This window comes from Lissotriton vulgaris, chromosome 3_1, assembly GCF_964263255.1.
Source record: "Lissotriton vulgaris chromosome 3_1, aLisVul1.2, whole genome shotgun sequence".
Classification (NCBI taxonomy): domain Eukaryota; kingdom Metazoa; phylum Chordata; class Amphibia; order Caudata; family Salamandridae; genus Lissotriton; species Lissotriton vulgaris.
In genome coordinates this window covers 1,807,003,945-1,807,031,241 of record NC_141689.1, presented here as the reverse complement: position 1 = coordinate 1,807,031,241, position 27,297 = coordinate 1,807,003,945, and the positions used below count along the sequence as shown (strand labels likewise).

The 27,297-nt window shown below is 49.9% G+C and overlaps 1 protein-coding gene across 1 annotated transcript in view; it reads left to right on the top strand.

Annotated features, from left to right (window-relative positions):
- The window catches only part of LOC147728473 (uncharacterized), a 508,290-nt gene that overhangs the window by 71,350 nt on the left and 409,643 nt on the right, over positions 1-27,297 (top strand). The window contains exon 2 of the mRNA XM_086962242.1: positions 37-354. Coding sequence (XP_086818368.1) covers positions 37-354 — 318 coding nt within the window. The remainder of the gene's footprint in view (positions 1-36; positions 355-27,297) is intronic.

Sequence of the window (27,297 nt, the reverse complement as noted above, 5' to 3'; positions counted from 1 at the left end):
AGGTTAATAGTATGCATATCACTTTTTTCTGCTCAGGTATGATTTGCACCGTGGCGTGTCTTACTACTACTGCACCGCCTCTAATCACAGACCTGACGAATGGTTCTGACATAAGCAGCACAGCAGTGACAACAATGCCTCAAGTTTCCCAGGATTATGAATCCTCCATGACAACTGCAAACATGACGAAACTAAGCAATAGTGACGACAACAATGCAGCAGAACCACAGAATACAACACAGAACCTGCTCTCTCTTTCTTCATTTGACACCGAAAACATGACTGATATCATGACTACTCGTGGATCCAGTGCAGCATCTTCAATGAAGACGGTGTCTGTAACAGTACAAACAGGTAATGGGTTCTCTTAAAGATTTTCTGTCTGCCTTATCTGCTTGTCTTATCGTTTGTGTGGTTATCCATCCATGTAAGTGCCCTTTGTGGCCGATATATAGTCAATTAATTTTCTAGCAACACCTAAAGGGTGAGAGAGTTTAGATGATACCATAGAGTTTACATAAAATTATTATCAATGCTAAAACAACCTTTGGGAACATTTCCAGCTGTGAAAGAGCTGGTAGTAATGTGCTTTTCAGTTCCCTCTAAGGGGATCATACATTGACAACACATGCCTTGACACTTGTATTTGCTGACTTTTCATGACCCTTTTGCAAATCTTAAATACTCTCATAGGTTTGAGGTGAATACTCTATGATTGAGGAATGGCACATTCTGTGGAACATTTGGTGAGAAATCATTTGCTTAAAGTTCGCGCTGCATGAAGTAGATACCACGGTTGCTCTCTAAATATCCAAACCCAGATTTATGAAGCCTTTGCACCAACACTAGCAAGAGACAAAGAAATATAAAGTACTGTATGCTATTTGCAAAAGTGTTTTTTGTTCTGTAAACAGAGACTCTTTACAGCTCAAAACAGCTTTTTTGTCTTTTTGTGTCAAGGGAGTTTTACTGGTGCCGAACACCCAATGGTTTTGACGCAAAGGCTGATCTACTAAGATAGCCAGATTGTGCCACAAACTCATGCCTACTTGGTGCAAGTGTAAACATGCATTTACAATGAAATAGGTCTCTCATTTACGAAAGTTTGAACTATTGGCATTGTAAATGACAATGCCTTTTTACAACAGCACCCATTCCTTTCTGAGGCAGTGCACAATGTTCAGCCTCTTCATTTCTTATGTGCGCAGTCTGTGATAACTGAAACGTTTTGAGATTGATCATGTGTAACATTTCAATAGTTTCAATGTACTTATGAGTGAGTCACATTCAGCTACTAAATGTGTGACACTGAGGGTGGCTCTTTCTGCATTTAAAAAATGATAGAATGAAGTGCATTGGAAGACATAAATATCAGATATTACTATATTTTTGATGGGGGCATGGCCAGGAGCATGGCGGACTAGACACGCTCGACCGGAGCTCGCTGGCCGATCAATGATCCTGTGAAAATTTTGCCATAATACCGAGATCCGGGACCACAAAACCATGGATCAGATGTCTGACCCTGGGCTGAACGTTCCGGTCCACAATACGAGGAGCGCAACCGACTGGGACGCCTGCAGAAAGTGGAAGTTTACCGGGCTGAAAGAGAGACAAAATGGCGGCCCAATGCACGTCGACCTCTCTGTCCCGAGGGAGCCTGTGAAGGGAGCGCCGGAGGAAGAGGGCGCCTTTGCGGTGTCCGTAGAGGTGGCCGACGGCAGAGGAGGCGACGATGCCCGAAAAGCAGGGGAACGGACTTCACCTCCTGCCGATACAGGCTCCGGGCTGCCTGACTGCTGGCTGCACTGTGAGCTGGCCCCGGACACAAGCGGGGCTGGGGGCTGAGTTGCGAAGGTCCGGGAGGGCACCTGCCCCCCCCCCTCCAGGAGTGCGAATAGCAACGCGGGGCTGCGGGGACAACCGCGCCTGCCCCAGGCACCAACCGGACCTCGAGAGGGAGAGTGCAGCGGCGCCGGTGCTAACTGGGAGGCCGGCCTGTGCGGCAGAAACACCCGCACATCCAGGAATCGTGGAGGAGCAGAACCGGCGCAGCAGGAGGTAAGGGGTCCCCCTAGGAGAGCGGAACAGTGCTCTGGTGCCAAGTGGGGGGGGCCCTCACCGCCCTCTTCCTGACGGGCGGAATCAATGGGCACAGTAGGAAGTCTGTACGCCCATCAAAGGGACCTCGCACTTTTCCCCTCGTCCACTAATCGCTGGCTGGTTGGGGAAGCAGCCTGGCGCCAGGGACCTGTTGCCAGCCGCACGTACTGGTCCTTACCAGGACCACTGGACCTTTTTCTGGCCTTTGCTCAGCAACGGGAGCTCTCGTGCTCTGGTAGGTGGCATGCCGAGGGTCCCGCGCCTCCTGGTTCGATGCTGGAGACACAGTGTATTCCTGGATTGACACCCAGGGGTGGTCCTGAGCACCAGGACACCTAGTGCGACATTGTGGCACAGAGAGGACACACATGCTCAGCTGGCGCGACTGGATACGACCCTTTGCAGCCCAGCCGGCAGTGCGAGGTCTACGCTGTGTGGTGACCATGGGCCTAGTTGGCACAGAATGAGGAGGGCTGTAGAACACTGATTGCACCCACCGGCACAACAGGTCACACATCAGACGGCGTGGGCGAGGTGAGACTTGGATATTTGGTGCCCCCCTGGCCAGTCCGGGACGAGGCTCTAGTGTTGTGTGGTGGCTTTGTGCAGTGATTAGCCTCCACTCCACGATCTGTGGGTACAAATGCGGGACTGGGGTACAACTCACACGTTGCACCTAACAAATCGCGCTGGCAAAAAGGGGGAAGAAGACGCAAGACACGGCCACGTTGAACGCCCGAGGTCCTGCAGTGCTCAGCTGGTTGTCCCAATTGGGGGCTGACCATCGATGGCGAGGGACAAGGACACCAAGACTCAAAAGCAGGGAAAGCTGGAAAAATTCACGAAACCGATGCCGGCACCCAACCCCGCCGGGATGACCCTGGCAGACCCACCAGACAGCATGGTGCTCCTCCAAGCGATTTAGTCCTCCAGGGAGGTGCTCAAGGGCAAGATCGACGAGGTTAAGATTGATGTTAACCTACTCCGTCAAGATCTTCGCAATGTCTCTGAAAAAGTCACACAAGCTGAACAGAGCATCTGTGAAGTCGAAGATGTGACTCACGCAATGCGGGGTGAGGTCTCAGCCCTGAAGTCAACTCTGAAGGATGTCCTCTGAAAACCGAGCACGGAGAAACAACCTGCGCTTTTTTTGATTTCTGGAGGCACTCGAAGGGGCAGACGCAAGTACCTACCTGCACAAGTAGTTGCTGGATACCTTCCCGGGGGTTCGTTTCTCACCATGTTTTGTCATTGAGAGAGCCCACAGAATACCTGAAGCCAGACCTCAGCCCTGGGCGCCCCCCCGGCCACTGAGTGCTCGGTTTCTCAACTACCAGGATAGAGATACTATTCTCCGGTTATTCCGACAAAAGTGTGGGTTTCGAGTGGGCAATGCACGGATCAGGGTGTTCCCGGATTATTCTAGGGAGGTCCAGAAGCATCGTAAAATATTTGACTCTGTCAAAGATAAATTGCGACAAATGCAAATCCAATACATGCTCCTCTTCACTGCCAAACTTAAAGTGATCTTTCAAAGTAAAACCTTCTTCTTTGGCATCCCAGAGGAAGCTTGGCACTGGCTGGAGGTGCGTCCCTTGCCGAGAGTACCTCCTGATGAGCCACAGCGATCCAGAGGGGCCCCCTCGCTAAACACTACTTTGAGGCCACACAAGCGGACACGGAAGGAAAAGAATGTTGCCCCAAACATGGCGCTAAGATCGACACCATATCGGAGCAGGAGGTTGACAGGAACTGAGACAGGGGCGCGACATCCTGAGGGCACCATGCAGCGAGGCAGCATGTAGAGTCAGGCAATACCCAAAAACTTTGTTGTGCACCGCTCAGAAGATTGCACAGATCAGGACATTACCACGGAGTCCGAAGGCGAGCACCCTCTGCTGCAGAATGTCAACCTGCTGGAACGCACAGGATAAGCCACCAGCGAATAGGACAGGACATCCAGGCACCATTTGTGGTCAACGATGCTATAGAGTAAAGACTGGCCTGAAGGTGTTCCAGGTGCAATGGGCTCGGAACACGCATTACACGACATCCCGTCTATTCTACCCCAACTCTCTTTGCAGTTGTTCTCATTTTCCCTTCTTCCCTCTTTGTTTTTTTCCCTCCCCCTTGTTGGTTAGCATTTGTTTGAGTTTTTTCTCTCCCGCTCGTTCCCGCCCCACTTTTTTCCCCTCCCGCCTGTTCCTCCCCTCCCCCCCTTGTTTGTTGTATTTTTCATTCATTGTGTTCTTTCTTTGATGGACCCTGCAGCTGATGGTTTGAGGTTTGACCTCCGAGACTGCATAATTGGGATTTGTATGTTTCTGTGAGAGGCAAGGGGGGCTGAACAAAAGTTGAGTTATGGGGCTGGGAGGTGGGCGATAGACCTCGCCAATATGATCACGACACAGTTGGTCCAGTTGACCCTTGGGGTAGTCGGATGGATGTTGGGGGGTTTGGAGGGGAGATGGGGGCATGAGGAGTTGGGGGTTTGTTGAGACAGAATGGCATAAAGGTACACAAGAATACATTTGCGGATCACAGGGGCTGCAGCAGAGGAGAGGGGGAAACAGGTTAGACAACAGGCTGACTATGACACACCATACCAACGACTATACCTAATCAAGGACAATATTCCGTCCTTTCCTGGAATGTGAATGGGATGGGAAATAAGATTAAGAGAGGACTGGTGGCTGCCTACTTTAAACGGTTGAAACCGGATGTTATCCTTCTACAGGAGACTCACCTAAAGGGGACTCAATGTGGTTTCGTAGGTAGAGGTGCGTACAAAACACTGGCACATGCGGGGTTCTCCACCGAAGCACGAGGCGTAGCAATATTAATTAGGAAAAGCCCTTCCTTCCACCTAGAACGCACCTGGACAGACCGCAATGGCACCTATGTAGTGGTCAAGGGGGTGTGGAACAGATGACATGTCACTTTTGTTAGTGTTTATGCACCACCCAAACTCCAATGTCAAACACTAGACAAACTTGCTAACATTTTGTTGGAGGCTGGTTCTGACACGCACATTATTAGGAATGACTTTAACGATGTGATGGACTTGGAAGCTAACCGCACATCCACCCAGTCTAGAGACCCCAGAGAGACATCGTTGAAGCAAATCACGGACACCCCAGCACTAACGGATCTATGGCGCAGGCAACACCCACAAGTCAGGGCTTATTCCTTTTACTCGGGGGCCCATGCAGTCTTTTCCAGAATAGACTACATATTTGCTCCGGCAGGAGATCTGAGGGAGGGATACGAGGTGGAACTCTTGGCCAGGGGACTCTCGGATCACTCACCTATTCGACTCTCAGTAGGCACCAGCACACATGACAGTCACAGTGAATGGAAGCTTAATGCATGGGACCTGAAAGATGCACAGATCGCACAAGAACTTATGATGGATACCAAACTTTATTTTAAACAAAATGTTGAGACGGTAGACTCGGCGGTTACACTATGGGAAGCATATAAAGCAGTATTCCGGGACCGGGCACAGAATATCATAGCGCAAAAACGACAAAAAGATGATGAGGAGATTACTGAGATTGAGTCCCGACTCCTGCAGCTCGAAACAAGGGCTCCTACGGGAGACGATCCCTCCTTACTACGTAGGCTACAACTTCTTCTGCAAGATTATCTCGCATTGGCCAGGAAAGACACACAACATGCCATTCAAGCAATGCACAGGAGGTTATACAACACGGGGGATAAGACGGGTAGGCTGCTTGCCTGGCTTAGCAGAAACGAAATAGACAGCAGGTGGGTAACGCAGATACAGGACGAGGGAGGGCAGGTCCACATCACTCCAGTTGCACTAGCCAATGCTTTCGCAGACTAATACGAGGCCTTTTATGCATAGTGCCCCTTAGCTGAAACTGTGCAAATACAAGAATATTTACAGGCTATACTGCTCCCCAGGTTAGAGGAAGAAGACCGACAATCCCTAGACAGTAAGATTACAAACTAGGAGATCATGACGGCCATTGGCCAGTTGAAAACTGGGAAGGCTCCCGGACCGAATGGGCTCCCCCTGGAGTTCTTTAAGCAACACTCTACACTATTTTGTCTGCATCTCCTCCAGCTTTATTTGGAGACACATGATGTAGGGAGCCTCCCCAGGGACTTGAGGGCAGCCACGATAGCGGTAATCCCTAAGAAAGACCGACCTCCAGATCATTGCAGCTCATATCGTCCCATCTCCCTGAATAATCTAGAGACCAAAATACTTGCCAGGGTGTTAGCGAACAGACTCATGCGGTCATCTTTGGCCTTATCCACAGAGATCAGTTGGACTTTGTTAGACCTGTCTGCCCTTTGGAAAGTCCCTCCTATTAATTATTTATTTTGTCCCCTTTTTGCCCCGCTGTCCCTGCTGTTTTGATGCTATCCCTCATCTACTGATCTGATCCTGCCAGGACGTGGACTCGAGAAATCCCTGCCGCAGGAGTAACCTGTGGGAATCCTATGTGGAATTCATGAGGCGAGGACAGTAAGACACCGCCAGGTGAGGGCGATCGAGGCTGACCCCTAGATTAATGCAAGGCCTGAGTGGTGGGGGAAGGAAGTAAATCCCTACACTTGCTGTTCACCGGTGATCTGTCAGACTGAACTCGTGGCTTTCCCGAAGTGACCCGCCTAAATCGGCACTTCGCGATAGAGATTCCTAAACTTTACTTGCCCCCAGAATCGAATTACCTTCTGGTGAGGCGCCGCATCCCCCTGCCGGGAGTAGTGTCTTGAACGCTGCGCAGGCCAAGTGTGGAGCGGGGCAGTGCCATAGAGGAGGTGCGCCGTCTCAAGGCCCGCGCAGGCTTGGTGAAGGTCTGGGCGGCTCCTGAAGCGCGGAAGTGTCCTGTGCGCCGCGCAGGCTCAGAAGAGGGCTGGAAGATTTCTCGGCCTGGTAGTGGAGCGGAGCTGAGAGGTCCATCGGCCGGGCAGGCCGTGTGAAGGGGACGAGCGAAAGAGGAGGAGCGCCGAAATCTCGGTGTGCTTTCAACAGGGTCCGATCGTTGAATAAGTAAGCGTCTAGTTTTGGTAAAGCATCCAGAGCTGGACTTGTTTCCTAAGCTTCTGCAGGGTCTTTGGGCAGTAGTGAAGGGGAGACACGGAAGCTCAAACTAGGCAGCTTGGTGATTTCTAGACTTCCTGTTTCCCGATTGGGACAAGACAAGCCTTAACTGAATTGGAAAAGTACTGAACTCCTTTTACCAACGCTGGGGGGACCTGCCTCATTTCAATGCCCGTATGTTCTCCTCTATATCTGTAAAAGTTGGGAAAGGTTTCTGGCACTGTCCATGAGGCAAATCTTGCTTTATTAATTAATAATCACCAACTGACAGAAGGAGTAGGTAGTACCTTGTTCCTAGTCAAGTGTTGATTTGCCCTGTTACATTACATGAAAGTCTAATGCTTCCTATTGAATTTCTGTATTAGGATAAAGGTTTGAAACACTGTAATTTGCTTATGATAAATAACTTGAGTTTCCAGGAGTAAGGTACCACTAAAAGTTACTGCATTGAGAAGTGAGATCTTTTCGTGGTTACAACTGAAACTGTGATATAATTTCTGTTGCTAGAAGGGGTGGTTGTGAACTCCTTTCAAGGGAGGTGGAGACTGAACTGCTGAAATTGGTGCCCCAGAGTTACGTACACCAGAGTGAAGCTATTTTTGTATAATGAACCACGAACTGCTGAATAACAGAGAGATTTTATAAAACAGCTCGTATTTTTTAAAGACTGGTGTAGTGTCTTAATTTTTGAGTGGATGGACGTTGTGTTATTAAGGGGTGTGACGCAAACTTTACACATGTTCCTTTGAGTTAGGCCTTCCTACTTAGTGCCAAGCTACCCTATGTGACTTGGAAGACCCAGGTCCAACAGGCTTCATGCTCAAAAGGTCAACGAGGCTCAATCTGAGACGGCTACACAATTGACTAGAAGTGGTGAGCAAGAGACGTGACCCACATTTCATCTTGTCCCTTGACGCCAAGAAGGCATTTGATACAGTCCATTGGCCCATTCTCATGTCCGCATCAGAGATATTTGGCTTTGGACTGGTGTTCTGACAATGGATCACCGTCTTATACGACAGTCCAGTTGCGAAAGTCAAGGTTAATGCGGTATTATCGAGGGAATTCTGTATAGGCAGGGGCACTCGCCAGGTCTGTCCTCTATCCCTGCTGCTCTTCGCCCTGGTACTGGAGCCACTCGCGTGCCTAATTCGACAACACCCTGACATAACAGGTTTTCAGATGAATGGGGTGACAGAGTCCGATGAGCGCATATCCTTATATGTGGATGACATATTATTGTATGTGACTAACCCAGACACCACAATCCCAAGTATTATGGGGTGCTGTGAATTCTACGGCACACAGGCGGGTTATAAGATTAACTGGGGGAAATCCTGTCTGTACCAGATGGGTGAGCGTTACGGAGGCCCCAGCCAGCTCTAAGTGACACAAGAGGGCGTTACCTACTAAGGTATTTACGTAACGACAAACACGACAATGGTGCTGGAGCACAGTTTGTACAGGCTGCTACGAGACTTTCACGAGGACATGGGGAGGTGGAGGTCCCTGCCTTTGACCCTCCTAGGCAGGGCAGCACTATACAAAATGATAGTGCTCCTCAAATTCCTTTATGTGTTACAAAACACCGACCAGTTCATATCAGTGGAGGTGTTTAAAAGAATTGATGATGTATTATGGACTTTCCTTTGGGACGGACAGCTGCCAGGGATCGCATTGGCGACACTGCAGCGTAACCAGTATAATGGTGACATCTCCCTGCCAGACCTCCGGGTGTATTACTGGGCAGCCCATTTAATAGTTGTGAATGAATGGGGACATATCGAGAGGGATCACCCCACATACGCTTTGGAGCTTGCACAATTCACTAACCTCCCATACACACACTACATATATGGGGGGAGGGGAGCTACCCAGCTACTCACGGCAATGCGGATCGTATTGGCTGCATGGAAACAAGCGGAGAAACAGAAAAAGTGGGGTGGACGGATTACGAGGGAAACCCTGCTATTGGTGGGAAATCGCCTGCCAGAAATTAGAAAACTGAAAGGCTTTAAGAAATGGCACCTGTTTGGTATTTCGCAACTTAAAGATATGATGTACTGCAAAGAGCTAGTAATTTTTTCTCGTCTACAGGCAGTATATAACATGAATATAGTATTTACAGTTGCAACATGCCTGACAGGCGCAGGGCCTAGTCACTGCCGGTCTCCCCGAATACGCACCTTTTAAAGGGCGACTCTTGATGGAGAGATAGCTGAAAAAGCGGTCTCTTGGACGTATAAGACGATCATAAACAATATGCCTGACACACTACAGAAACTGCGCATAAAATGGGAATCGGAGTTGGGGGAGAGGGATGATTTGGACTGAGAGATGGCTTTGATGCATCCTTGCGAGGTAGCCATCAGATTGCGCCTCAGGCTTATCCAATATAAATACTTACACAGGACATACTACGATAGAGCACGACTTTACCGCATTGGGAGGGCCGAAACACCTACATGCCTGCGCTGTTTAGGGGCGGAAGGCACATTTTACCACACGGTGTGGGAGTGCTCCACGATTCAAAGGTACTGGATGACCCTGATGGGGCAGATGGAAAAGGTCCAGAGGGTGGAGATTCCAATTATCCCCTTGTTTGTCCTACTGGGGATATCCACAGATATTGACCTCCCCAAACCTGGGTTGGTTTTGTTACAATTGGGGATGGTGGTCACAAAACGAAATATAGCCAAGACATGGGGGGCCACAGAGGGATCATCTCTTGTCGAGTGGAGGAAAAGCATGGACATGTATATGCTGGGGGAGAGACAACGTACAAAACACGGGGCTGCCCTAAAAAGTTTTGGAAAATATGATAACCTTGGCTACGACACTACAGACTCATGCTCTCTGACTCGCAATGATAGTGCAAGGTTGGGTATATGGTCGATGGGAAAGATGGGGCCCACCACACTGCACCAACCAATCACAACATTTTTGACTCTTCTGTGCAGCTGATTAGATATGCTGCCGCTGTTTATTGTGAATGCCTATGTATCTCACTGATGACCACTGTTTCTGTGTTATAATGAGAAAAAATGTCCCCATTCACCAGAGATCCCTTTTCAAGATGGTCTTCATGGCCCGCGCCCGCACCGCCCCGGTTTTCTTAAACTCCCTGATCAGTCTCTACGTCCCTAGCCGCTCCCATCGTTCCTCCAGCCAGGGTCTTCTTAATGTCCCTCGGTCCCGCAAGACTCGTGTCGGTGGGACTAGGTTTTCTGTTGTTGCCCCCCGCTTCTGGAACAGTCTTCTCTTGTCCCTCAGGTCTATTACAGTTTACACTCAGTTTAGTAAAGCGCTTAAGACCCTTCTGTTCTCCCAAGCATATTCCTGCTAACCTCCCCTAGGCTTCATCTGTTGTACTTTGTCAAAACTCCAGCGCCAGAAGCCGCTTGGTCACAGTGCGCTTAACTAAGAACCTTCAACTTACTCGAGGACCAACACTGTGCAGCAGGCAAAAAGGAATTTTTAGAGGCCAGTATGTCAAAAAATGTACTGAGATTAAGAAGAGCATGCCTCTGGTTCTTAGTACAATATGGCTAAAAAAATTTAATGTGGCGTAGTAGGTTAATGTAGGTTGAACAGCTGCAGACGGGCTAGTTCTGAGCTGTCAGAGCTCACTTGTGTCTGCCAGCCAGACTGGAAAAGAAACAACCCCCACCCAGGGCAGGACTGTTACAGAAAATGAATCCTGGCAGCTGACTAAAAGTGCCCCTCATTTAGCTAATCAGACAATTAAAATTGGCCCACATTTCAAATGAAAGCAGTTTTGAACTTCTCAAGACACACTCTATAGTGTTTCACAATGTATAGAAGACTGCATGCATCTAGGCGTGCTGCAGTTAATCTTTGATATATTATCAGAGAAATCACCAATAAAACCTGGGACACTAACCCAAAAACAGCCAAAAGTCATCAGCCCTCACACTGACTATTCACATGATCTAACCTTCGGGCCTGGCGAATGGAGCCTTGGACAAGGTTTGGTAATTGTTAGACCTGTCAGCCCTAGGGTGGTCTTTCCCTGTGATTTTTTGCCCTTGCCTCATTTTTCCCACCTTCTTTTTGTTGGCCCATAGGTCTTCGGGCACCTTTTCATAGCTAATCTGTGTAAGGGTGCAGGTGCTCTTTACTTCAAACATGGCTGCCACTGGCCCCTGCTACTGCAGCGTGGTCTTTTAGTGTAGCACCCTTGCTGCCAGGAGCAGGCTGGATCCCCATACAATGTTGCAATACCAGCCACCCAGCCCCTGTCCATAGGTAGAGTGGGGAAGCTCCTGGAACCTTCCAGAAGAAAGGCGGAGTTAGGTTTTCCCGCCTTAGAGAGTGGTCACCTGACCTGGGCATACTTAAGCAAGGGAGGGAACTTTTTCTAGTCAGTTGAAGCATCACTGACGTGGGGAACCCACGCAGGAGTTTTAGGCGGGAGGGCCTAGTTGGGAACCTATGCTACTGGGAGTGACAGGATTTAGGTGCTGCCTCTTAAGCTGGGTAAGGTGTCCTAAGCTAGCCCCCTGATCTGGCCCAGTGGTAGGGAACCCCAGGGTCCATCTGCAGTGACTGAGGAAAAACTCATCAAGCCTTCAACTCAAACCCCCCCCCCTCTCAGCAACTTCAAGTAACTAACATCCAAGGGCGCAGAACCATCGAAGCGCCAAAAAAACTGCTTTCCTGTGACCAGGGACTGCTAGGGGATCGACCAGGTACTGGACTGTGCTGCCCTGCGCAACCCCCTGTCTGCAGTGGGCCCTTCTGGCCCTACCGGTCTCCCCCTGACTGAACTGTGTGAGAAACACTAAAGCCTCCTTCTCCCCCTGCCGAGCGCTGTGCCAGAGACTGCCCAGACTGAAAGTCGCTATTGCCCTGAGCCCTGCAGTGCCCCCCACATCGAGTGCCTCAAGCGCTCTCGGCGCTGTGCTGTCCCCCACGCATCAGTGTCTGCGTGTTTGCCCCCGTAGCACTCAGGGAATCAAGAGCGCTGCCCCGGTTGACTCACCGCCACGACCCGGAGCTGTCTGCGTCGAGGAATCTCCTCAGAGGTCGCGTGGAATCCCCCTCGGCGGCCCCCGTATGCCAGGAGAGGGCCGCCGGAATCCTCGATAGGCCACGCTGGGCCGGAAATCACCCTCCGCCTGGAGCCACGGCGCCCGGGTGGAGCACTGCCTCGTCCTGTCACTCTCGGCGGCCCTCGTATGCCGGAAAAGGGCCGCCGCATCGCGCACGATAGGCCGCGTTAGTCCTGAAGCCTCTGAGGCCTGTGTCACGTGACGGGAGCGCCTCCGCGTCACCGGCCGCGCCCCCGCCACAGCCGCGCAGTCATTGGCTGCCTGCCCGGGCCTCCCTTGCCGAGCCCCGGCACCCGGGGAAGCCCCATCTCGTTGCGGAGGGGGTTGTGGAGCCAGGAAGCCCCCCGCCGTTCAGCGCCGCATGCGGCCCCTGCCTCGTCCCCAGCGCCGGTGCCCTGAAGCTGCGCCTGCACCGCGCTGGGTCGAGTGAGGCCTTGAGAGGGTCGGAACCCCCTCCCCTCCCTGAGAGCAATGCAAGGGCTCCGGAGGGCCGAAGAAGAAAGGTAACCCCCTGGGGAGGAGGGCGGTAGGCCGAGCCAGGCCCGATGTCACCCCTCCCCCGGGGTGAACTAAGACTGGGCCCCGTTGGCCCCCCACCTATTGTGCCTCGAGTGTTTGGGAGGCTTGGGGATAGACTCTTGCCCTCCTGCATGGTTCTGCCCTCCAGGAGTTCTAGGCCTGGAGCCTGCCAACTGAACTGTGGGTTGATAGTTCACAATCGGATAATCCACTTCAGTGACTGGTGGTGTTTAGTGGCCGACTTAGGGGGCCTATAAGTTCATGTTTACTGAGATGTTTTCTTGCCTGCTATAAGATGATGACCTTTTCCCTGTACTGAATTTCTTGCAGGGGTGGGCTTCTACAGTTCCTGAGGGGATCGAACTGTGATACTTATTGATTCATTCTAATGGTATTCTGATGATCTGATTCTGGGTCGCAAGACTATCAGTATTCACAAGAAGAAATGCTTGTGGTTGTTTCCTACAGGTTAATCTAGGATCTATGAAATTACCTTTTTTGCCTGCTGAGTAGCATACCGTGACAGGCTGTGTTCTTTGAAGTTTTCTGTTGCACTGAAAGTACTTAATGAAATGTTTTGTCCCTTTCCAGAAAGTGCAATTTGGAAGGCGTTCATGAGAGGTTTTAATGTGGTACTTTAATGCCATGCTAATGATTTGCTACTGCATGATTTGATCTAATCTAAAATCTATATAAATGATCTTGATTTACAAATACAACTAATGGTGTGCTCTCCATTATTGCGCCCACTTCATGTCACATTGGATGAGTGTGTTAAGTAGCTGCTTTACACACAAGCCCCTGGCTGCCTTCCTGCTCGAGCCATGCTACCCCCCGGAGAGCTGGTGGTCCCAGTTCTTACATTGGTGACGAGCGGTGGGATCCAGGACCTGTAGCTACCTAACACCCTCCAGTGGGACAGAGTGCGCTGCAATTAATTGGACACCTATGGTGCTGCAAGCAAACCCAATTGCCCACCACTGTCTAAGTCTGCAAAGTGTGTAGGAACCGGTGTTGACCCAGCATTGTTACCTACGTCCTAGAATTTTTCTTTCAGGTTATCTGGGTCCCCACCTGACAAAATGGAGTTCCAGCTGGCTGACCTTGATAGGTACACTGTAGTGCAGTTAAGGGAGTTTTGTCAGGGGATGGGGGTGCCTGTGGGGATGAGAGCTGTCAAAGAAGAGCTCCGTACCACCTTGAGGGCATGGGTAAGGGCAAACCCAGGGGAGAGAGAGGATGAGGAACAGGTCACACACGGGGAGGCGGACACTCAGGAAGATCCAGGCCTACTCAACATTGACATGTCCGACAATGTGCTGCCAGGAAGAGGGTCCGGGGCGGGGAGTAGTGTATCCAGGGGGAGTGCATTGTCGCAGGAGTATGAGGACAGGAAGGAGGAGAGGCGATTGAGGTGGGAGCTTGCCAAGTTAGAGCACAAGAGGGAGAGAGAGAGGGAAGATAAGCAGTTTGCTATGGAGGAAAGGAAGCTGGCACACAAGCTTCAGCTCAAAGAAATGGAGCTGAGAGCATTACAGTTGGGTGCGCCAGGGATTCCTAATGGTGGCAGCGTACCAGAGGCTCAGCAGGAGCCCAGGTTCTGGTTACCCAAGGAGGTGATAGCGAGTTACACCAAGGGGGATGACATTTCCAGGTGGTTGGAGGCGTATGAAGTGGCCTTGACTGCCCATGGGGTGCCCGAGAAACATTGGGGAGGTGGTTTGTAACGGTATATACCTCCTGACGTCAGGGATACCCTCCTGTATTTGGAAAAGGCAGACCAGTTTAGGGGTACCCCCATGAAGGAGGCGCTTATCAAACATTTTGGCCTCAACCCCGAAAGGTATCGCCAGAGGTTTCGTGGCAGCCATAAGCTGTCCACGCAGAATTGGGTGGATTTTTTTGAGTATGCCCGTAAGGCTCTGGATGGTTGGGTGCGTGGCAGCGAGGTGCGTGATTTTGAGGGTCTGTATAATCTTTTTTTGAGAGAGCACCTCTTGGATAAGTGTTTACCGGAGCTGCGCCAAAATCTGGTGGACCGCAAGCTTACTGATCCCCGTGAGCTTGCGAAGGCGGCAGATACTTGGGTTAGCACCCGGGTGTCACACAAGGGCCCCGGGGGAGATGGTTCAAAAGGCGGACAGGGCGCCCCTCAGAAGAAAGAGGGTGGAGATAAAAGACCGGAGTTCTCACGAGGCCCACAAACTAGACAGTTTGGGAAGGGAGTAGGTACCCCACCTCAGAACCGTTCCCCAAAACCCACTTACCCTGATAAGAGTCAGCAGCCAAAAGTGGTCCGGTGCTATGAATGCGGAGAGGTCGGACACTACAAGGGAGATGCCCAGTGTCGCAAACGACCCCCAGCCCCCACTGGTGGCAAGAGTCCCGGGGTGGCTAGTGTAGCGCTTGGGTTGGAGCTGCCCCTAGATAAGGAAGGGGAGTGGACAGGCCTGACCCTGGTTTCACTTGGGGATAGAGAGATGGTCCCAGTGACGCCCTTACCATCGAATACTGCTAAGTACCAGCAGAGGGTGAAGGTCAATGGGGAGGAGGTGGACGCTCTGAGGGACACAGGAGCCAGCATGACCACCGTAGTGAGGCGGCTGGTGTTCCCTGAGCAGGTTGTTCCTTTTTTTTATTTATTTATTTTTTTCTTCACCAAAATGAGCACAGTTAAACTTACACTTAGTACATTTTATCAATTACAATATTTTTCTTGAATTCTAGTATATAAGTTCCATCCTTGACGAGTGCCAAACCGATAATAATTTCAACCAAATTAAATTTAACACCTTGTTTTAAACAATAGGGGAATCTGACACAAACAATAACGATGAATAACGGAATCTTCTCAACCCCACCCCTAATTATCCTTTCTTTGCAACTCTTTTCATTTACTTAATGGCTCCCATATTCTTCTCCCCAGGCGTCTTCCTCTCCTCCCTTTTCGAGCATATATTTTTTCCTCTATATTATATGCATACAGTGTATTTGCCAACCAACTTTGCAGTTTTGGAGGATTTTTATCTAGCCAAGCCCTAGCTATTGTCAGTCTGTAAACAGCCATTATTACAAACAAAAATTCAGCATACTGATCCTGCTCCCGTTCAGTCACACCTAACATAATCCAAGCTGGAGTAAGAGAAATCACAATACCCAAAGACCTTGCTAAAAACCCCTCTATCTCATTAATCAATGTTTGTAATTGGGGACATGTTGCAAAAATGTGTATGCTATCTGCTTCCAGCGCATTGCAGCGGGGGCAATTAATTCCTGTATTCCCACCCCATTTTGCTATCCTTGCAGGCGTAAAATACATAAAATATAATGTTTTGTAATGCTGAGACTGCAGCGGGGCTGCACTTAATATTGTACATCCTAGATTCAAAGAATCGTAAAACAGGTTGCTTTCAACTCCCAATTTGTCCGCCCATTTCTTACTGAATATGTCTAAGTCGTCCTGCTTTTCTTTCAACAGAGTTGCGTAAAAGGACTTAATTGTGCAATCCCCCATCAGCTTTATTTTCTCCATTATTTCTATTTTGTTAAAGCCTGCTGGACCTCCCACTTTGTTTTTAAAAAAACTTCTAATCTGCAAGTACTTGAAAAAACCCCTGTTATGTATACCATATATGTCTCTTAGATCTGAGAATTGCTTAAAACCATCCTGAGAGAATAGATCGCCTATTTGCGTGATCCCACTTAAAGCCCACTCTGCCATTGTATGATCGGCAAATATTTCCGCTGGGAGTGAACTGTTGTTAATCAGAGAGACATACCTATTATACCTCCCCATCTTGACTTTCTTTAAAAAAGCATTCCATACCGTAACTGCCGCCTTAACAGTTTTAAACCTGGTTCTCTTAAAGTAACTATAATCTGTACATTTTAAAAAACAATTATAAGCATTTGCCCCTAATGCAACAGTGTAAACCTCAGTAGACATATTATGCATTCTTACATCATCAACGTTACCCCCAATAAGTCCTTGTATATATTGCAAAACAGTAGCCATATAATATAAACGGAAATCTGGTGCACCCCAACCTCCTTTTTCCCTAGGTAGTGTCATATATCTATAGGCCCTCCGGGTCTTACCGTGTGCCCAGATAAACCTATTACATATAGCCTCTATACCATTGAACCAGCTGGCTTCAAACAACAAAGGTATAGCCCTAAAAACGTACAAAAATTTAGGTAAAATCATCATCTTGATAATGTTTGTGCAGCCTACCAATGACAAGTGCAAATTGTTCATTTTTTCCAGATCCCTTTTAACTTGAGCTATCAAAGGATCCATATTCTTTTTAACAATCTTATCTATTTCTGCTGTAATTTGTACCCCTAAGTAAGTTGCCATACCCGTCACTCTTTCATCATTACATATTACCCACTGGTTTTTGACAATCAGAGTTTTAGTAATGTTCAAACTGTATCCTGAAATCTGACCAAATCATTCAGCTTCATCTTCAATTGCCCTAATGGCAACTGTAGGTTCTGCGGTCAGGATGGCGACGTCGTCCGCGTAAGCTAACGACTTAAATGTACAACCATTTAGAACTAACGGTGGAATCTGATCATTGCTTTCCAACTTTCGTATATAGGGGTCGAGATATAAAGCGAAGAGCAGAGGAGAAGAAGGACAGCCCTGCCTTGTGCCTCTCTGGATATTAACTGCTGATGAATAACCTCTATTGACTCTTATCTTGGCCATCGGGTTTATATATAAGGTCTGCAGGGCCTTTATGAATCCTGGGCCTATACCGTGCCAACTCAGAACTTCCCACAGGTACCTCCAGGAGACCCTGTCAAACGCTTTTTCGGCGTCAAGAAACACCGCTGCCATTGGGTCTTCTAGAATGCTTGCTACATCAAATGCCGTAATTACTTGTCTGGTATGCTGAGTTGTTCCCTTACCTGGAATAAATCCATGTTGAGAAGAAATAACCAATGATTCGATTACCCTGGATAACCTTTTTGCCAGAATTTTGGAGAACCCCTTAACATCTGCGTTCATTAGAGTAATGGGACGGTAGGAACCCGGGGCGTCTGTGGGTTTGCCCTTTTTTGGTATAACAATAATGTCTGCCCCACCCCAAGATTCTGGAGCAGACTCACCCTTTTGTGCTAGCAACATCACATTAAACAGTTCTTTTAGGAGAGAGGGTTGAAAGACTTTGTAGAATTCTATCGGAATCTGGTCCGGACCAGCAGCCTTCCCAGATGGTAAATCCCTCAAAGCCTCAATCAGTTCATCCACCTGAAATATCTCTTCCAACCCTTTTCTGTCTGCCTCTGCTAACCCTGAGGGCTCTATCTCACTCAAATACGTCCTTATATCCTCCTCTCTTTCGTTACCGTCTAATGTATAAAGCTCCGTGTAGAATTGTTTAAAAACCTCTCTGATCTGTTCTGCATCCTTAACCTTAGTTCCCTGAAAATTTTTGATCTCCTTGATATCAGTCATCCCATCCCTTTGCCTAGCTCGTACAGCCAGTATGTGACCGACTCTTTCGCTAAGCTCATATACCTTTTCTTTATTTGCTGTGTATTTCTCAAAAGTCTTTTTTGCCATCCCATCCATAACTTCGGCTTTAAGAGCTACTATCTTCAATAATATCTGCTCAATTGGAGATTGTGTATGTATAGCTATCATAAGTTCTTCCTCTGCTTCTGTAATTAGTTTATTATCTTGCTCCGCTTTTGCCTTCAACATTCTTTGAGCCTTAATAACATAGCTCAGGGTTTCTCCTCTTATTCCGGCTTTAAAAGCATCCCACACTATCCCTGGTGATGATGTACCTCTATTAATCTCCCAGAATTCCTTAATCCACTTACTCATTCTTTCCCTATAGCACTGATCCTGGAGTAACGTTCTATCAAAAGTCCATTGTCTTAGCTCTTTATTTCTCCTTTGCCCAACTATTACGGTTAAAACTAACGGGCTGTGATCTGAGATGATCCTCGGTTCCCTATCTATTCTTGCTCTATCTATCAGTCCTCTCGTAATTAAAAAATAATCCAACCTGACCAATGTCTGGTGAGGGGCTGAGAAAAAAGTACTCCCATCTAGATTTGGATGACAATTTAACCATGGATCTTCCAGCGAGTTATTCCTTACCATATCTGCTAAGGCTCTATAAGTCCTCTTTTTCCTCCCTGTATATTTCCTACCAGGATCTAAAAAAATACTATCTGCGTCATGGATATTCAGATCACCGCAGAATATAATGGGCTCCGGCCATTGCGCCAGTTCTGCGTCTAAAAATTGGAAGATATCTGGATCATCTCCTGTAGATCCATAGACCGAAACAAGCGTGATAGTTTCCCCCCTGAAGATTAGTTCTGCTATAACCCATCTGCCCCACTGATCCTCCATCTTCCTCTTAACCAGTGTATCCTGTCTCTTACCCCGAATCGCCACCCCTCTCGTCTTTGTGTTCTGATTAGTTTTTGTTAAAACATTAAAGCCAAGCTGATCCAGTAAATAAGCCTTAGTACCTTCAATGTGTGTTTCCTGAAGGCACACTAGGTCGGGTTTTAGCGATTTTAGCAGGGAAGCAGTTTTTAGCCTCTTATTTCGCTCATTAAGTCCACAAATATTAATTGAAACTATTCTACAAGTCATTATATTTCATAGTTTCTCCTACTTTCTGTATATACCTATACCGGCAACATTCAATGGACTTCATTATTTCCTTTCCCATATTTTTTATTACTACTCTATTGTACAGCTTACCCCACACATCTTCTTTTACTCTCCTACATGTACTGTGCTTGTGCCCACCACCTACGTGCTTGTTCCCCCCCACCTCCCCCCCGCCCCCCACTGCCCCCCTCCCTTTAAGAGCCCCCCCCCCTTGCTACAGGCAAATAGGCCAATCCTGGCCTATGTGTAGCCCCTGTAGTCTGCAGAGTCGCTACTCTCTCCTATCCTGTTTTCTCCTCTGTCGAACATATCTGTATATACTTTTGTTTGATGTTACCACCTATGGGGTCTTTATTGGGCTGCTTGAAGGGGTTCTTGGTGGAGTTCTGGTTCTACTCTCCTTTCCTTTGTCTAATTCCGTGATTTCTGCTAGATACTCCGCTGCTTTTATCTCAGACGTAAACATCTTAGTGTACCCTTTCCTAATTACTTTCAGCCTTGATGGGAACAACAAATAAGCCTCTGCGCCTTGCTTTTGGAAGGGACCTATCATCTGCCTTAACTTCCACCTTCTTTCCACGGTAACATGGCAAAAATCGGGCCTAGAAAAAAATGTATTTCCGTCAGCTGTCTTTCTGGAATCAGGTCTAGCCTTATCAATTATTTCTTGTCTTGCTAAGAAATTCCCTAGGAAGACCAGCATTGCTCTTGGTAGCGCATTCTCTTGCCCCCCCCCCGGTTTTTCTTAACGAACAGAGGATATCTATGGGCTCTTTGAACTTCAATATCCCAGTGCCATTTTGACTCTGGAAAGGCTTCTTCTAATATTTTGACCACATATCCTCTGGGATCCTGCCCCTCCCGTCCTTCCTCCAGTCCCAAAAGTCTTACATTGTTTCGCCTTTGGCGATTTTCAAAACTTTCTAGCTTCCATTGTAGGTCTTCCACCACCTTTCCTTGTTCCGTTTTAAAAGTCTGCCATTCTGTTACCTCATCTTCCACTCTGCTAGTCCTTTCCTCAACTTGAGTTACTCTCCCCTTGACCTCTTCCTGCTTTCTATTTACTCTTCTTAGCGAAGCTTGAAGTTTTTTGGTGTCTCTTTTTGCTCTTCGGCTTTCCGCTCTTGCCTCGGACTGCATCTGTTTCAAAGTTCCAAACAACATTTCAAGAGTTACATTTTGAGGTTTTGGCCTCCCGTCCTTTTCTCCCTCCTCCTGGTCATTTTCCTGATAGGTCTCTGATGTAGCAGAATAGTCCCATGACAATTTCTTGCTCATACTATTTCTAGACCCTCTTCCGTCTCTTTTGCCTCCAACTCTCTTTTTCTTTTTAGTCTCTAGATCCCTGGAGCCTTTACTTGTATCAGAATCGGAAGTCTGATCTGTGCAGCTCCCCTCTTCCTCGGTTTCAGGTTCACTAATATCTGTTGTATCCGACCCCTCATTGACTGAAAAGAATTCTGGGGAACCTCCCCTCGTGCTTCTATCTTCTCTTCCACTTTTGCCATTGTCCCGGTCATACTGGAGCACTTGCTGATCTCTTAGGCTCTGGGTGCTTCCCCAGCTCGGATCGGAGCGCTGCAGAGATTTATTGTGTGGCCCTATCTCCACGCTTAACAGCGCGTCTAGCATCTGCATATTGTTGTGCCTTTCTATCTGATCTATCGCATTACCCTCGTAGCCGGCATTCTTTACTCCCCCTTCGCTCACCTTCATCGCTCCTGTGCTCTGCGCCGCTTGATTTGTGCAGTCTCCCGCAGTATTGAGTGGTTGCCCAGCAACCGAGACTTCGACGCTTGCGTCCTCGCGGTCTGTTGCTGCCTCGGGTTCCGCGTTCAGCCCGCTTGTGTCCCGCTGAGCTCCTGATTCCGTCTGAGATATAGCGGTTTTTCCGCTCACCGTTCCAAATTGATGAGGGTCGATCAGCTGGAGCTGTATCAGCGGCACCACCGGGGACGCTTTAGGGGTGAAAGATTCCGGTAAGGTCGCCTGCCGCATCTGCTCCTTTGCGGTCACCATATGCACGCGATGGGTCTTTCCTTCTGGGTCCAGTGCTGACTCCTTTGCAGCCTTGATCGCTGCTGAACGGGTCTCTGGTTTCACTTCGTTTTTTTTTTCCTATCTTTCAGTTTTCTTAAGCAAGGCGCTCTTAGAAGATCGGATAGAATGCTCCGTTTGTTTCTTTGTAGCAGTGGTTGGCACTTTTGGAACTGCACCCTCTCTTACTGCTGCTGCTGAGCCTTTAATCGACCCTGCTGCCACTGGCTTATCTTTTTCCTTGTCTTTATCCTTCTCTTTGTCCAGCTTAGTTCTTTGGGACATCTTAAAGGGTACTTTGGCGCCGTTCAATACACTTCTCCAACAGCTAAGGCAGACTTCCCCCGTCCTTGTTGAAAATCTCCTCAACCAGCCTGGGTTGAATACTCCTGCCGCGCCACGAGATATTAGGTTAGCCAAAACCCACATCCCCGTATTCACAAGTCCTTTCGCATCCTAGGATAGGAGAGAGGAGAAAGCGACTTTCCTCTACAGAGCTACGGCGGCCATCTTGCCTCCAACCCGAAAAGCAGGTTGTTCCTGATGTGTACCATCCGGCCGTGTTGGCTGACGGCAGTCTGAGCTACTATCCGGTGGCTCAAGTTCCCTTTGAGTGGGGAGGAGTGTCAGGCCCGTTGAGAGTTGCGATTAGCCCTGCCTTGCCTGTGGACTGTCTGCTCGGTAATGACCTCGAACATACCGCCTGGAAGGAAGTGGAGTTTAAAGCCCACACTGAGATGCTGGGATTACCAGGGTGGACTTGCGTAGCCAAGCGGTCCATGGCTGCCCGGCAAGAAGCTCAACCCGGGTTGGAGCCTGAAACTACTGCCCAACTCAATGCCGGTCCAGAGGAGAGTGTTGTGGAGGACACACCCCGTATGATGGATGGGGAACCTGTGGAGGTAACCCCGGAGTCCGTGGAGGTGGATGTCGTTCCCGTGGGGGACCTGCCGACCCTTGCCGAGTGGCATGTGGAAGGAGGGCCTACCCGGGAGGAAATCCGTCGGGCACAGAAAGTGGGCCCCACGCTTGAAGGCATGCGGCGACAGGCCGAAGCCCAAGCGGTCAACCAAGAGACCGGCAGTTACCACGTCTATTGGGAGGATGGCCTCCTGTACAGTGAGCCAAGGGTTCCGGTGCATGGATCATCAAGGGCCTTAGTGGTCCCCCAGTGTTACCGGGCCTTTTTAATGGAACTGGCGCATGAGATACCCTTAGCTGGACACCTGGGCCAGGACAAGACCTTTGCAAGGCTCGTCCCACATTTTTATTGGCCTAGGATGAGGGTTGCCTCTGACACCTACTACAAGACCTGCAAGACTTGCCAGGCCAGTGGCAAGACGAGGACCAAAGCAAAGGCCCCATTGGAACCACTCCCGGTGGTTGGGACCCCTTTCGAGCGGGCCGGAACAGACATCGTTGGGCCGTTGGACCCTCCGACCTCTGCGGGACATCGGTTCATCTTGGTATTGGTGGACCACGCCACTCGGTACCCGGAGGCATCCCTCTGAGGACTGTTACTGCACCTGTGGTGGCACGGGCCCTGATGGGGATATTCACCCGAGTGGGATTCCCAAAGGTCGTGGTGTCGGACAGAGGCACAAATTTCATGTCGGCCTACATGCAGGCCATGTGGAAGGAGTGCGGAGTGACCTATCGGTTCTCCGCTCCTTACCACCCCCAGACTAACGGGCTTGTAGAGCGCTTCAACAAGACCTTGAAGGGGATGATCCGGAGTCTGCCAGAAGACCTGAGGCGGAAATTGGACATCCTCCTTCCTTGCCTGCTGCTTTCATACCACGAGGTACCACAAAAGGGAGTCAGGTTCAGCACCTTCGAATTGCTCTATTGCCATCCTGTTAGGGGACCCCTCAGTCTGGTCGAAGAGGGGTGGGAGAAGACTTCGAAGAAGCTTCCCCATGATGTTGTCAGCTACATGCTGGCATTCCGCAGCCAGATGGCTAAGCTGTGGAAGGAAGCCTCAGACAACTTAGAGGCTAGCCAAGCCGTCATGAAGGAGTGGTATGACCGCAACGCTCGGGCGGTAGAGTTGGACGCTGGAGAGAAGGTGTCGGTCATGGAGCCTGGGGAGCCTGGGGAGCTTAGTGCCTTCCAGGACCGGTAGACTGGTCCGAACGAGATTGTGGAGCGTCGAGGCCAAACCACCTACCTAGTTGACTTCAAGACCCCCCGTCAGCCCCATCGGGTGCTCCACGTCAACCGTCTGAAGCCTCACCATGAGCGATCGGAGCTTGCTCTCCTCATGGTGACGGATAGGAGCGAGGAGGAGGAAAGTGAGCCTCTTCCTGACCTTCTAGCGGCTCAGGAAAAGGATGTTCAATGGAGGGAGTTGTCCTCTCCCCATTCTTGACCCCAGAACAACAGAGGGACTGCCGCCAGGTATTGGCGCAGCACGCCTCGTTGTTCTCCCTCACGCCTGGAATTACCCATCTGTGTACCCATGATGTGGACACAGGGGACAGTCCGCCAGTAAAAACCAAGTCTTACCAGCTGTCCGATAAAGTGAAGAACAGCATCCAGGGTGAGGTGTCCAAGATGCTGGAGCTGGGAGTGATCGAACCCTCCAGCAGCCCGTGGGCCAGTCCGTTCACTTAAAAAAAAACCCCAGCTAGACCCAGCAGACATGTCTAATTACCGACCAATATCACTCCTCCCGGGTATCAGCAAAGTAGCAGAGAAACTGGTAAATGTACAATTATCTCAGTTCTTTGAAACCAACAAAATACTTAGGCAATCCCAAACTGGATTTCATCCGGGCCATGGCACAGACACCGCACTCCTTGCCGTCATTGAAGAAGCAAGGCGCATACTAGATTCAGGAGGATCAGTGGCAGTGATCCTCCTGGATCTAAGCGCAGCCTTTGACACAGTCAACCATCGTGTCCTTCTTCATAGACTGGCTGATGCAGGACTCACCGGGACGGCACTCAGTTGGATTGAATCCTTTCTTAAAGGGCGCACGTTCCAAGTGTGGGACAACAATCACCACTCATCCACCCTTCCACTCACAAGCGGGGTTCCTCAGGGCTCCTCCCTGAGCCCGACGCTCTTTACCGCATATATGGCCCCCCTTGAAGACGTGGTGACACCATTTAATATAAAAATGGTAAGTTATGCTGACGACACTCAGCTGGTCGTCTCCCTGGCCCAACTGATCGACCACCCAGAAAACCTGACCAATTGTCTTATACAAATTCACAATTGGATGAACAATTCATCATTAAAACTTAATGGGGCAAAAACGGAGGTGATGCTCCTAGGGAAACAATGGACGACCATCCCTCCAGCACTCTGGCCCGACGTATTCGGGGAAATCCCTCCCCCGAAGCGTGAAATTAAGACACTCGGTGTGTGGCTCGAACCAGAGCTGTCTATGAAGACACAAGCAGCTAAAACTTTGGGCACCTGCTTCGGACTTCTACGAACAACCCGGAAGATCCTTCCCCTACTGCCTCCTATCTCAAGGAAACTGCTCATCCAGGGACTGGTACTGTCTCGCCTGGACTACAGTAATTTGGTCTACCTAGGAGCCCCTGAGGCCACCCTGACAAAGCTCCAGCGGACACAGAACGCGGCGGCGCGCCTTCTCACCAACCTCCCCTCCAGAATGTCCGCCAAGCTGGCCCTCAAAACTCTGCACTGGCTCCCGGTGCGCCAAAGGGTGCAATTCAAAGCGATGTGCACGACACATAAGCTGATCAACGGATCTGGCCCGCCGATCCTCAGCAAAATGATCACCCCCTACGCAGCAACCAGATCCCTCCGATCCCAGAATGAGAACCTGGCCAACATACCTAGATTTAAAAGTACTCGCACAGGAGGACGACAATTCTCCGTTCAAGCAGCGGCCGGATGGAACGCTCTTCCACGTTCCCTCAGACTTGAACCTAACTACCTGACTTTTCGCAAGAAATTAAAGACACACCTATTCCCTAAATAGAGTTCCTCTATAGGTATCTCTCCTCCCCCCCTCCCCCTCAACAGGATCACAAATTTTATAGCGCGGGGATGCCCTTGGGTCACCAGGCGCTTTAGAAATCGTTATTAAATTAAAATTAAAAAATTACCGCAGGTTCGTCAAGGGTTATGGCACCATCGTGGCCCCCTTGACCGAGTTGACATCCAAAAAGCAGCCACGCAAGGTCATCTGGACGGCTGCTTGCCAGGAGGCATTTGAAACACTGAAGCGCGCGATGTGCACCGCTCCGGTGCTGGCCACTCCGGACTTCCAAAAAGAATTCATCGTGCAGACAGATGCCTCAGAGCATGGCGTAGGCGCCGTGCTATCGCAACTCAACGATGATGGCCAAGACCAACCTGTGGCCTTCATCTCCAGAAGACTCCTCCCTCGGGAACGGCGATGGAGTACCATCGAGCGAGAAGCCTTCGCTGTGATCTGGGCTTTGAAGAAGTTGAGGCCATACCTTTTTGGCTCTCACTTCCTAGTTCAAACCGACCACCGTCCCCTTCGCTGGCTCATGCAGATGAGAGGCGAAAACCCTAAGTTGCTAAGGTGGTCCATTTCCCTACAGGGGATGGACTTTAGGGTGGAACATCGGCCCGGAGCTGACCACGCCAATGCTGACGGTCTCTCCCGGTTTTTCCGCCTTAGTGACGAGAACTCCCTAGAGGTTGGGTAGCTATCCCCACTTTCAGCTGGGGGGGACGCATGTTAGACCTGTCAGCCCTAGGGTGGTCTTTCCCTGTGATTTTTTGCCCTTGCCTTATTTTTCCCACCTTCTTTTTGTTGGCCCATAGGTCTTCGGGCACCTTTTCATAGCTAATCTGTGTAAGGGTGCAGGTGCTCTCTACTTCAAACATGGCTGCCACTGGCCCCTGCTACTGCAGCGTGGTCTTTTAGTGTAGCACCCTAGCTGTCAGGAGCAGGCTGGATCCCCATACAATGTTGCAATACCAGCCACCCAGCCCCTGTCCATAGGTAGAGTGGGGAAGCTCCTGGAACCTTCCAGAAGAAAGGCGGAGTTAGGTTTTCCCGCCTTAGAGAGTGGTCACCTGACCTGGGCATACTTAAGCAGGGGAGGGAACTTTTTCTAGTCAGTTGGGGCATCACTGACCTGGGGAACCCATGCAGGAGTTTTAGGTGGGACGGCCTAGTTGGGAACCTATGCTACTGGGAGTGACAGGATTTAGGAGCTGCCTCTTAAGCTGGGTGAGGTGTCCTAAGCTAGTCCCCTGATCTGGCCCAGTGGTAGGGAACCCCAGGGTCCATCTGCAGTGACTGAGGAAAAACTCATCAAGCCTTCAACTCAAACCCCCCCCGCCCCTCTCAGCAACTTCAAGTAACCAACATCCAAGGGCGCAGAACCATCCAAGCGCCAAGAAAACTGCTTTCCTGTGACCAGGGACTGCTAGGGAGATCGACCAGGTACTGGACTGTGCTGCCCTGCACACCCCCCCTGGCTGCAGTGGGCCCTTCTGGCCCTACCGGTCTCCCCCTGACTGAACTGTGTGAGAAACGCTAAAGCCTCCTTCTCCCCCTGCCCAGCGCTGTGCCAGAGACTGCCCAGACTGAAAGTTGCTATTGCCCTGAGCCCTGCAGTGCCCCAGAGAGTGCCCCCCACATCGAGTGCCTCAAGCGCTCTCGGCCCTGTGCTGTCCCCCACGCTTCAGTGTCTGCGTGTTTGCCCTCGTAGCACTCAGGAAATCAAGAGCGCTGGCCCGGTTGACTCACCGCCACGGCCCGGAGCCGTCTGCGCCCTCCTGAGGCGTCGAAGAATCTCCTCAGGGGTCACGTGGAACCCCCCTCGACGGCACCCGTATGCCAGGAGAGGGCCGCCGGAATCCTCGATAGG